This window comes from Polypterus senegalus, chromosome 12, assembly GCF_016835505.1.
Source record: "Polypterus senegalus isolate Bchr_013 chromosome 12, ASM1683550v1, whole genome shotgun sequence".
NCBI lineage: Eukaryota > Metazoa > Chordata > Cladistia > Polypteriformes > Polypteridae > Polypterus > Polypterus senegalus.
In genome coordinates this window covers 159,268,470-159,281,601 of record NC_053165.1, presented here as the reverse complement: position 1 = coordinate 159,281,601, position 13,132 = coordinate 159,268,470, and the positions used below count along the sequence as shown (strand labels likewise).

General features: G+C 40.5%; 1 protein-coding gene and 1 long non-coding RNA gene across 2 annotated transcripts in view; one reads left to right on the top strand and one right to left on the bottom strand.

Moving 5' to 3' along the window:
* Positions 1 to 9,528, top strand: part of gtf2f1 (general transcription factor IIF, polypeptide 1) — a 27,839-nt gene extending 18,311 nt beyond the window's left edge. Inside the window, exons 12-14 of the mRNA XM_039770493.1 lie at positions 5,898 to 6,039; positions 6,128 to 6,257; positions 9,089 to 9,528. Of these exons, the coding sequence (XP_039626427.1) occupies positions 5,898 to 6,039; positions 6,128 to 6,257; positions 9,089 to 9,293 (477 nt within the window). The 3' untranslated portion in view covers positions 9,294 to 9,528. The remainder of the gene's footprint in view (positions 1 to 5,897; positions 6,040 to 6,127; positions 6,258 to 9,088) is intronic.
* Positions 4,388 to 13,132, bottom strand: part of LOC120540041 — a 25,172-nt gene continuing 16,427 nt past the window's right edge. Inside the window, exon 3 of the long non-coding RNA XR_005635743.1 lies at positions 4,388 to 4,986. This is a non-coding gene — a long non-coding RNA (uncharacterized LOC120540041). The remainder of the gene's footprint in view (positions 4,987 to 13,132) is intronic.

Genomic DNA, 13,132 nt, shown 5'->3' with positions numbered 1-13,132 from the left:
GTAAGGATTGCCCAGAGTCTGGCGTGAGAGTGAGGAGGCCCTCGGCCTGCTTCCTGTTGTCTCTTGGATTCGCACAAATAAATCGGTACCACAAGCGAACTATGATGAGCAAATTATAGAAAATAATCCAATCTAAATCCTTTAAGTTGTTCTCTTGTGAAAAGCGCACAGACATTGGATTTTATATAGAGAGAGAGAGATTATGGTAAAGTACAAATATTTCTGAATTTCTCAGAATTAGAGAATTAAAAAAAAGATCACTCACTAAAAAATGAGATCAGTTGAGAGTAAGAATGAGGCATTGATTATGAAATTGGTTGGAATAAAAGCCTGCAGCCATAGGAGTTCCTAAGGACTGGAGTTGAAAATCACTCTTCTATGGCGCTGATGTTGACAGCAGAATTCTCTAAATGAAGTCGGTGACTGCTACATTAAGGTCAAGTCAGAACTCTCACAGATGCATGTTTCACTTGTTTTATTCCATTGATATGCTCAAAGACCCCTTTTAAGATCAAAATACTTCAGGAACCTTAAACAGGACTTGAAATAATATTTTAAAAAACGCATAACTTGAAGTCCTTGTTCTGAACTTTTAACTGAAACTTTTCTAAAGATAAGATCGATAGATACTTTATTAATCCCAAGGGGAAATTCACATACTCCAGCAGCAGCATACTGATAAAGAACAATATTAAATTAAAGGGTAATAAAAATGCAGGTATAACAGAAAATAACTTTGTATAATGTTAAGGTCAGAACTTTCACAAGGATGCACTGTTCACTCGACCCATGTATGCATTATGTACACCTGCTAATCAGAATTGCAACAGAAACAAATATATATATGACACTAACTTAGAGTCCTTTTGTTATAACTAATAAATCCTCTCCTGGAAAATGATAAAAGACAAACACCAAGTCCTTTTTATTTATAGCTCGGAGGGAAATTCTTTCTCTGCTCTGTCACTGTGGCTGCCTTTTTAGGCCTGTGCCTCATAAAATAATTTGTCATCTTGGAAGGATCAACTGTAAGAATCTGAATTTGTAGGCCTGACACAGTGTTAAATAAAACAATCACTCTGTTCTGTCTTATTATTGTATTGTTTTCTTGCAATTATTAATATCATTTTATTTAATATGTAGAAAAATCATTTTTACATGTACATGTGCCTGAAACTATGGCATTGAAAATATTCAAAAATTGTGATGTGTCCAGCACACAACGTTCCTTACATAAAACTGGTTTTTAGCAGTAAAATGTTGCAGGCACATATTTTATAATGTGGAATGAAATGGAACAGTCTTGTGGAAGGAGGATGCACTTTATTTTTCAGCATTTGCGCTGCAGTTAATTAGGACACAGATGTCCGAAACATACAGAAAAATCGACTCTGTAATTTAAAAAAAAAAACTTTGGTTCAAAATCAGTGGGCATCTGTTGATTTTCAGTATTAATTACTGCCATTTTTTTTATTGTTGTTTTTTTTAATGGAGTGATTTTTTTTTTTTTATTCATCATTCCTACAGACTCATTTTGACCTGCAGACAAAAAAATATCAACTGTTCTACATTTCCTAAAACACATTAATCATTCAAAGTTTTGTCCCAATCACAATGCTTTCTCTACATCTGTACCTATGACATGTGCAAAATCTATGGGATAAATTTTAGCCAAATGCCCCTTTAGTAAAGTATGTACTTGTGGCAAGTCCATTGGTTTTATTCACGTCGTGCACATAGGAGCCTCAGTTTACCGAATATACAGTACTAAGCCTCATATCCTTCATTCTTTGTGTTTCTTGATGCTTTTGTTCATTGGACATTGCAAACCTCTTGTGGATGCCAGATGACATTACGGCCAGACCCCACACATTTAGTTGTTTCTTATACAGAGTAGATCTCCCATATCAGTGGATACAGTTTTAGTTATCGCCGGTTTACAGTGTCCAGAAAATATTAAATGGAAAATTTCAGAAATAAATGTAAATGAAATAAAGTGTAAATTCAGCTCATGGCAGCAGTGCCTAAGGTTTTTTGGGGGGTGCACCTCTGTGTTTGATGTCATTTTCTGTGTTTAACCTCTACTGTTCTTGCTTTCTTCATTCATTGCCATTTTACCACAGTGTTGTTGTGAAAATAACCATTAATTTGGCTTAATAATGGCCACAAAGTACATGTAGTGGTGCTAGCAGATCTTTAAAGACTAAAAGACGCCACAAAGTGCTTCCCATCAGTGAAAACAACAAGCTAAGATATATGCCGCATCTACTCGCATTTAAGTTCTCCTCTGGATAAGTCGGGGCTTGATTTTATCGTATAATTTCCAATATTTTATAATGTCGGTTGTATAAGTCAAATGCGGAAAACTCACGCTGTTGGTCCAAGAGATTATGATATGTTAACGCCCACCTGAGAGAGTAACCACAGAGCACATGGCCTTTTTGTGCCTACGTGACCACACGGTAATACCTGAACTATTCCAAAGCGATGTTTGCACTGATTTGTGTTTTTTGTATCTCACACCCTCATACACCTTTATCGTAAGAGCATCCCTTATCTATGATGGAGCGTTCAATCAGAAGAAAATAAAACCTGGTTTTAAATTAAAAGTCGTTGAAGTGGCGAAAGAAATTGGTAACTGCGCTGCTGCAACAAAATTTAATGTGTCTTGAAAAACTGATGGGAGATTAGAGGAGGCAAGAAGATGTAAAAAATAAAAAATTTATGATCGATTTTTCGGGTTTCAAGACCCAACTCATAAGCGAGTATATATGGTAATAAGTTTTAAATACATTTAAAAATGTGTTTAAACTCTGTGCATGTACAAGATAGTTTTCCTTGCTCCTCCATCTCTTGAGGGTTAAGCTGAAACATCAGAATTCTGTTCATTTTGAGAGAGAGCACAAGTATAATAATGTAAAATTAATTTTATTATTATTTGATACTGATACTATCTTATTTTGCATGCTTTATCAATTACATTTTATCATAAACCAGTAACGGCGTACTGCACGATAACGTGCAGTGCATACACTTGACTTGAGCATTCATAATTTTATACTCTTTCTCTGTCTCTGTTTATCATTCGTTTGCTCAGAGGTTGATGCACTTGCTGCCTCCTGAGCAGCTCTTCTTTTCTCCAACCTAGCGGCCCGCTGCTTCTCTTCTTTTGTCGGCATCTTTTCGCGTTAAAAATGATTAAGTTAATTTTTGTGTGGCAATTACTTAGTATGTTTTCTTTAATTTTTCGCTTAAGCTGGCACTTGAGTCTTCAATCTGCCTCAAGAATGATTAGTGAAGGTGGTAGGAAACGAGAATAGCACTCATACGCATGTGCCGCACGGCCGCCCTGCTGCACGCTGCCAAGAGTTGATTCTAAAATAAAATAAAAATAAAAAGAGTAATAAAAATCATCACCCCAAAAGCGGATAGTAGACATCACGTAGTTTATGCGTACCAAATTTCAAGTCAATAGGTAAAACGGTTTGCGAGCTACAGGTGATTTAAAATCCTGGACAGACAAACGAACAGCCACGGTAGCGCATTACATAAGAAGATATGTACAGTATGTAAACTAAAAATGACTTCTATATAGAGTTCACTACTGTCCACGGTTTCAGTCATCTCTGGTAGGTCTTGGAATGTACCAATCATGGATACAGGGCCTCTACTGTATAGAGCGATAATATCTAATCATCTATCAGCATGTTCTGTTTGTGGACCTGCTCAGTCCAAATGCTAATACCTTTAAATGTAGACCTGTGACACAACTGGGCCAATCTGCCCACATCTTACTGCCATCTACAAGCCCGTTATCAGATAACAGCAGCTCTCTTATTATTTAAGCCAGAAATTCTTGTGTGTTGGGGGTTTAATGAGGGCATGGGCAGCGTTGTCTTTTATTGTAATATTTATATTTTTTGAGCTTCTGTAACTTAAGCATTTCATTACAATATGTGTGTGACAAGTAAAGTTTTTGATTTGATTTCATCAATAGGCTTCTACCACTTTACAGTGTTAATAACTGCCCAAGTTTAATTCGGAATTGATTGGAATTGACTCACACAGGCAGCACTCCAGAAATAGTCAAAATCATCTTAAGAGCATCTATACGTTTAAAAAGGATTGAAAATAATGAAGTGAACATTTTCACCCTGTCACAATACTTTCCATACATCAACAAAATAAAAAGTTTTCACATTTTATTGTTACAAATCATTGTGGATTTAATTTGGCATGGTTGACACTGATCAAGAGAAAAAAGACTCTTTAATGGCAAAGTGAAAAACAGATCTCTGCCAAGTGGTCTAAATGAATTAGTCTTTTTTCTGTCTGAAATACCAAAATAATCCACTGTGATTCAATGTTACATAACAATAAAATGTGAAAAATTGCAAGGTGATGAATACTCTTTAGACACACTGTATAATTTGGCTTTATTATGTTTTCTTATTTCTAGCAAAAGGTGTTACTAAAGGGTGAAAATGTAAGAACTTTCATAAAGAATTTAACAGGAAATCTTCAAAGCTGTAATACTGGTGTAAATTTAATACCCGAGGATTGAGGTCAGTCAAGAAGAGTGCATCTAGAAGTCCCAGCCCATCATCTTAGACATCCAAAGCGCAGACAATAACAGCAATGTGCCATCTAAGACAAAAAAAATCAAACTGTGTAATAAGGAGACAAAAACAGATAAACGTTTGGGGTTTCTGGCCCCATATACTGTACAAAACAAAAGAAAATATCCAACACTTTTATGTCACTCTCAATGCTCTGACAACCAGTCATTACATCTCACAGTCTCAGTTGCAGGGGGAACTTAAATAATGAGGGACCGGAAATTGAATGGAATGCTGGAAGGGAAGCGAAGTGTTGTGTGGGAGGTATGACGTCATCACAGTGGGACCAGAGAAAGGGATGGAATGTGGAAATGGCAACGTGTGTTTCAGGCGTCCAGGACTTTATGGCGGCATTGTATCTGTCTTTCTGCGGGAACAAAAGAAAGAACGGTTAGTGCCTCGCCTTGATCCCTTGGCCCGATGTGATACGCGGCTTGTCGGGTCTTTCCGCGGCTCCGTATGCGCGCGTGTTTGACATGTTAAGAAAAATATAATGGCATCGTTTTCAAAATGTTCAAAGAATGGGGGTACTTCATTAGTACTTCATTACACATTAGGTCTCAGTCCAAAATTTCATTCTATCATCACTGTACCATTGCTCGACTTTCATAATGTCTCGTAGTGATTACTGTAATTCCCTCTTCATTGGCCTCCCTGCAAAATCTTTACAGAAGCTCCAGTACATTCGGAACTCCGCAGCCACCCAAAATGTTCTGCTCACATCTAACTTGTTCTCTCCCAACTTCACTGGTTACCGGTTTCATCAAGGATTAAATTCAAGATTCTGCTTCTCACCTTTGCCCCTCTCTACCTCACTCAGCTCCTAGCTCCTTACACTCCTTGTTGCTCTCTCAGGTCCTCACGCAGTTTTCTCCTTACTGTCTCTGCACCCTGGCAGGCAGGTCCTTCAATGTTATGGCCCCTCAACTATGGAACGCTCTTCCTCTTTCTCTCCGAAAATTGTTCCTTTTTCTCCACCTTTAAATCTCAACTTAAAATTTTCCTGTTCGATGAATTTTTTTCTTCTATGTAAAGTGACTTTGGTTTTATGAAAGGTGCTATGAATTCAACTTTTTATTAGTTTCTGCACACCTGTCATACAGCCAGCTGCTGCGGCACAGTCAGCTAGTCAGCAAAGGTGGTGGAAACCTTGAAACTGATGAATTTTTGTCACGTGGAAGCAGGCAAATTAAAACCTTTTATGGTATTTTTTCACTCTTCATTTCATTAGTACCCACACCTCAGATGATAAGATTCTTACTTTTAATCTCCTTGTAGAAAAAGCGGACTCCGCCTAAGAAGCCCAGCGGCAAGGGTTCAGCAGGAAGCTCGCGGACGAGTAGCCGCCCCGGCACACCTTCCATAGAATCTGGAAACACGTCTTCCACCCTGAGAGCTGCAGCCACCAAGTTAGAGCAAGGTGGGATGTGGAAGAGATGCGTTCATGTAGTATTGGATAGCCTACTGTAGCAGATCCTGGTGATCAGTGTGATAATTCTTATTTTCAGGAAAACGTCAGGGACAGAGCAACTCTGATACACCTGCCGCCAAGAGGCTGAAAATGGACGCAAACCCACAGAGCCCTTCAGGAAAATCCACCCCTCAGCCGCAGTCTGGGAAATCCACCCCTAGCAGCAGGTAAGCCTTAGCAATCAGTCCATAACTGCTATTTTTGTTTAATTTGGATATTTGTAAAGCCTTTTTAAAATAATCCTTAAAAGTACTACTGGCCACCTTTTGAATGAAAATTCCATAATTAATCATTATTTTATTTATTAATGTTGTAACGCACACTTCCAAGTGAAAATTAGATATCCATATTTTGGATACAAAGTTAAAAAGGGTTATCCAAAATGATTTACAAAAAGGGGTCAACATAACCGAGTAACATCAGTTTGGGGACAACTGTTTTGGAAGTGCTGTAGGACAAGGGCACAAAATTGATTACCACAAGTGAAGACCTCGGAGCAAAATATAAAAAGTTCACATTTCACAGATTTACAAAACCCAAGAGAGTCTTCAAGTGCTTCTTGAGCACATTGAGGGAGTCCAGAATTCTGAATGGAGGAGCGCAACGCGTTCCACCAGCCAGACACTACAAATGACGAGAGTCTGGACTGAGAGTTGATAACACGCAGAAGTGGCATCACCAGATGCTGTTCATCAGCAGAACTGAGTGGTCGAGAAGAAACATGGGACCATGCAAGTGTCCCCATATGCGAGGGACTTTTAAAAAGTTTCCGCACTTTTATATTTTCGTTGGAAACGGTGAAGGCGGGAGGAGTAGTAATTGGGCATTAAAAAGTTGGTACAACGCTGGGAAAATTACATCGCAAATGAAGGTGACTATGTAGAAAAGTGATGTAATTTGTTTTTGAAATTCTGAATACAGTTTAAAAAAAAAGTGCAGAAACGTTTTGAACATTTTTCGTATAATATATAAGTGCAGACCCACTGCCTACTGTGTAGGCAAGCATCAAGGATTTGAACTTAATATGTACCACTACGGGTAGCCAGCATCGTAATCTGAAGAGAGGAGTGACATGTGCCTGCCTTGGCTGCGACATGACACTGCATTTTGAATCATCTGCAGCAACTTGGTGACACATGAAGGTGCTCCTGCCAGTAGAGAGCTGCAGTAGTCCAGCCATGAAAAGACCCGAGTCTGGACCAGGAGTTGTGGTCCATAAGATCTGATCTTGCAGATGCTGTACAGTGAGAATCTGTAAGACTGAGAGACCGTAGCAAACGTGATCTTAGAAGGACAGGTGGTCATCAGTCACCACCCTTAGGTTGCGTACCAATTTGGCAGGTGTTAGCGATAATGAACCAAACTGAACAGAGATGGGGAGCTGAATAGACAGGCAAGGTGAGATAACAAGAAGGTCCGTCTTTGCCAGGTTGAACTGAAAATAGCATTCCTTCATTGAGGTTGCAATATCGATGAGATATGCAGAGATTCTAATTGATGACTTTGATGGAATTGGTGCCATAATCCTATTTGGCTCGATCTGTACAAACCTATCGCAATACAATTTAGCACTGTTTCCCCATTCCTCCTTGAGTCTGTTGGGCTATATGGACACAGTTGGTGAATTGCCCTGTGAAAAACGACAATTGAAGGAAGAAAGAAAGAAAAAGAAAAAAAATCTCATGTTGCATAATCCATGTGTCTTTATCTAGTTGCTATCTTAAAATATGTCAAAACATTTTTTTTTTTGCTACAGTATTGTTTAATGGTTTCTTTATTGTATGAGGAAGTCGGGAGTGGCAGAGAAGTATGTAAGAGTGGTACAGGATATGTACAAGGGATGAGGTGTGCGGTAGGAGTGACAGAGGTGGGATTACATTAAGGATCGTCTCTGAGCCCGTTCTTATTTGCAGTGGTGATGGACAGGCTAACAGACGCGATTAGACAGGTGTCCCCGTGGACTGTGATGTTTGCTGATGACATTGTGATCTGTAGCGATAGTAGGGAGCAGGCTGAGGAGACCCTGGAGAGGTGGAGATCTGCTCTAGAGAGGAGAGAAATGATGGTCAGTAGGAACAAGACAGAATACATGTGTGTGAATAAGAGGGAGGTCAGTGGAATGGTGAGGATGAAGAGAGCAGAGTTGGCGAAGTTGGATGAGTTTAAATACTTAGGATCAACAGTACAGAGTAATGAGGAGTGTAGAAGAGCGGTGAAAAAGAGAGTGCAGGCAGGGTGGAGTGGGTGGAGAAGAGTGTCAGGAGTGATTTGTGACAGACTGGTATTAGCAGGAGTGAAAGGGAAGGTCTACAAGACAGTAGTGAGACCAGCTATGTTATATGGGCTGGAGACAGTGGCACAGGGCACAGAGCTGGAGGTGGCAGAGTTGAAGATGCTGAGATTTGCATTGGGTGTGAAAAAGATGGACAGGATTAGGAATGAGGACATTAGAGGGTCATCTTAGGTTGGACGGTTTGGAGACAAAGTCAGAGAGGTGAGATTGCGTTGGTTTGGACATGTGCAAAGGGGAGATGATGGGTATATTGGGAGAAGGGTGCTAAGGATAGAGCTGCCAGGTAAGAGGAAAAGAGGAAGACCTAAGAGAAGGTTTATGGATGTGGTGAGAGAGGACAAGCAGGTGATGGGTGTGACAGAGCAAGATGACGAGGACAAGAAGATATGGAAGAAGATGATCTACTGTGGCAACCCCTAACAGGAGCAGCTGAAAGAAGAAGATTGTTTAATAGTTTCTTCCTGAATTATATTAACCCAAAGACTTGTGGGATTGCCTTTAAGGCTTGAAGACTCCTCTCTCCCCATCATTCATTGATCAAAAAAATTCTCTCCCATGAGTCTCTGGGTTTCCTGTTTATTGGTGCCATTTTGGTTATTTTTGAACAGACAGCTTAGAGTAAACATAAAATCGGCAGGAGAAGCAAGTTGCCAACTTATAAAACCTTTGTTTTGTTTTTTGTTTTTTTTTTTTGCCCACCAACAGTGACATCCAGCTCACAGAAGATGCTGTCCGCAGGTATCTAATCCGAAAGCCAATGACCACTAAGGACCTACTGAAGAAATTTCAGACGAAACGCACGGGGCTGAGCAGTGAGCAGACTGTCAACGTTTTGGCCCAGATTCTGAAAAGGCTCAACCCTGAGCGTAAGAGCATAAACGACAAGATGCACTTTTTCCTAAAGGAGTAAACCATGTAAGATAAAAATAAACGTGGGGGGTTACACTTGACCGCATCCTTATAAGGTGGCCTGCCATTTAAAAGTTCTATTTTCAGTAAGAAACACAGTAGCAGGTCAGGGACAGGAGTTTTCTTTGGGTATTTTGTTTTTTCCTACTCAAATAATCTGCCAGAGATTGTGAGGCGATTTGTTATAAGGTCATTTTTTTTTATTATTAAAAACTGCTTTATATCATTTTGAATAACAGAAATGGTCAAGTTGTACTTGGGTGCATTTGCAGTTTTTCTAAGGTGTGCATACTTTTGCTGTTTAGCGGAATGAGGGATGCACTTTTGGCCTGTCATGTGCCCCTCCACTGTGCGCCACAGTGCATGATAGGCAGCACATTTGCATTCTCCTAATAGAAGGAAGGCCGTTAACGTGTCGTCACTGACCTGCGGGCTGATTGATGGCGTAAACACAGCAGCTAGCCGGAGGTTGCAAGGGCAAGAATGTTTTGGATGCCATGTTAATTCCACGAGAATGCTTCGCATTAGCCACTGAGCCGTTCAAAGCATTCCTGACGATCGCTGTCACCCGTCGGCCGCTCAGCAGCCGGACCTTTTATGGAGACGGCAGCTGCGCTGGAATCTTAGGGTAAATAGCTGGGAATTAATACAAATTTCTGCTTGATCCTGGAAGCAAGCCAATCCATAAAGCTGTCTGTCACACCTTATTGGAAAATTAAACCATTCCTGAATTTTACCCAAAAGACACAGAGTACGAGCAAATGCAAGGATTCCTCCGCTTTCCGCACAGGAGCATCATCATAAAATGTGGAAACGCAGAGCTGAGGAGATGAGGACTTGCATTAGAGAAGCTGTACATAAATATTGTACTTTTTGTAGAGCCGCTAGCACATTTCAACTTTTCTGTGATTATATGTTTTTATTTTACAGTGATGCTTACATTGTGCTTTTCTAATCTGAGTAAATAAAAAGATTTTGAAAAAAATGAGAACCTGTACGTGAATACATGTATGCATCAGCCATACTAGTGAAAGATAAGCCATCTGAGATGTGTGAAAGGACATTACCTCTGCTAAAGACTTCTGAGCCGCACACGCATCACGCCGCCATGTTCACCGTGTTAAGTCCATTAGGCTCTCAGCTTCATTTCTGTAAGTGGGCATGTCGTCACAATAGCTAAGAGACTGATTTCAGCCTTTATTTAAGTTTACATACGTATACTTTGTTGGTATTGGGTGGTCTTGCATTTTAATTGCTTTACTTAGGGGGTCGCCTTCCAGAAGATTCCTCTCACAATACGTGGCAGGACTTTTCTCCCCATTCCTCCAGGTGTAAGTTAGCTAGGCTTGTGGGCCTTCTTGCTTGGACACCCTTTTTGAGTTTCTGTTGGATTCTGTCCAGAATGGAGAACATGCTGGGTATCTCTGGAATTGCCCTCCAGTGGTTCAAGTCCTATCTGACTGAGACGCAAGAGTTTATTAGTCTTGGCAACAGCAGATCCAGCGCAGCGCCAGTCACACAAGGAGTTCCTCAGAGCTCTGTCCTCGGCCCTCTGCTTTTCTGTATTTATATGCTTCCCCTTAGCCATATTATGCGTAGCTATGGACTGGGCTACCATTTTTATGCAGATAATACTCAACTCGATTTCAGTGTCAAAAGTGCAACTTTATCAGAGCCTTCTCAGCTCACAACTTGCCTCAGTGAAATTAAAACCTAGATGGAGCAGAACTCTTTAAAATTAAATTGCAACAAAGCTGAACTGCAAATTGGGTCTAAAGTGAAACTTAATAAAATGAGCTCCTTCCCAGTCCATCTTGGTGGTGATCTCATCAGACCTGCCACTACTGCAGAGAATCTTGGTGTCGTTTTTGATTCCTCCCTTTCTTATTCCACCCACATAAATCACATGAAACTTTCTTACCTTCTCACCTCCGTAACATATCCCATGTTCGCTCCTTCCTCTCCTTTTCTAACACTGAGAAACTTGTCCATGCTTTTATCACATCCCGCATCGATTTATTGTAACTCGCTGCTGGCAGATGCCCCTTCTAATCTTATATCACAGCTCCAGCGTATTCAAAACTCGGCTTACACGGACCAGCAGCAGCGAGCACATCACACCTATCCTGCTCCGTCTTCACTGGCTCCCTGTGTCTTACAGAATCAAATATAAAATTCTACTAATAACCTACAAAGCCTTAAATAACCTTGCGCCAAACTACATCAGAGACCTTCTCCATCACTATGTGCCTGTCCGCCCACTAAGGTCCTCTGATTCTGGCAATCTTGTTAGACACCACACTAATCTACACTCCATGGGTGACAGCAGGGCCTTCAGCTGTGTAGCACCCAGACTCTGGAATGACCTCCCGAAATTAATCAAATCCGCTGACTCCATGAATTCTTTTAAAGAACAACTCAAAACTCATCTGTTCAGGAAGGCTTTTAGCTCCACCTGACTTTATTCCCCTTCTCTCAGTTTACCTCCATGTCAAGATGCTCATGTAACCTGTGCGTGTTTGTGCCAGTCCATCAATTATGTTGTCTGTTAGGCTTTTTTCTCTGAATTTACTATCTTGCTCTTCTTTATTTATTTATCTGGTTTAGTACAATGCTACTATATACTGTATACCCTGCCGTTCTTCCTAAACTCTGAAGTGCCTTGAGCATGGGAAAGGCACTATATAAATAAAATGTATTATTATTATTATTGGATTCAGGTCAAGGCTTTGTGATGGCCACTCCAATCTGTTCATCTTGTTGCCTTTATGTCATTTTGTTACAGCTCTGGGGTGGGGAAGGGGGTCTGATAGAATCCATGTCCTGAAACCAAATTTGAACTTTCCGGTTGAGGTGTTACTTCAGAATTTCTAGATAATCCTTCCTCGTGATGTTATTTATTTTCTGTAGTACCCCCAAAGTCCCACCATATGAAGCTGCCAACCCCACGTTTCAAAGTAGGAATGGTGGCCTTTGGCTTAAAAGCCCATCACCCTTCTTCCGCCATGCATGGTGGTAATCTCCATGGCCAGACAGCTCCATTTGTGTTTCCTCTGACCACAGAACATTCCTTCAGAAAGGCCAGGGCTTTGTCCTGGTGATCAACCTGCAAATTTCAGTCTGACTTTTTGTATGTCATTCTTGGAGTAGGAGCTTCTTCCTTGCACAACAGCCATTTGGGCCACAGCAATGAAAATCTCTTTTAATGATGGACGTACTATAGAATACTGTATTTTGGTACCTGATGCCTCCCAGCTCTTTTACCTCTTCCTTTGTTGACTTGTGGTTCATTCGAGCCTTTTGCAACATCCAGGAAGTTGATTTGTACTTACTTCCTGAATGATGTGTGAACTCTCTAGATACAGTCATATGAAAAAGTTTGGGAACCCCTCTTAATTCTTTGGATTTTTGTTTATCGTTGGCCGAGCTTTCAAAGTAGCAACTTCCTTTTAATATTTGACATGCCTTATGGAAACAGTAGGATTTCAGCAGTGACATTAAGTTTATTGGATTAACAGAAAATATGCAATATGCATCATAACAAAATTAGACAGGCGCATAAATTTGGGCACCTCAACAGAGATATGACATCAATACTTAGTTGAGCCTCCTTTTGCTCCTTTGAGCCTCTACACGCTGTCCTCCTATAGCCTTTGATGAGTGTCTGGATTCTGGATGGAGGTATTTCTCACCATTCTTCATACAAAATCTCTCCAGTTCAGTTCAATTTGATGGCTGCCGAGCATGGACAGCCTGTTTCAAATCATCCCATAGATTTTCGATGATATTCAAGTCAGGGGTCTGTGACGGCCATTCCAGAACATTGTACTTCTCCCTCTG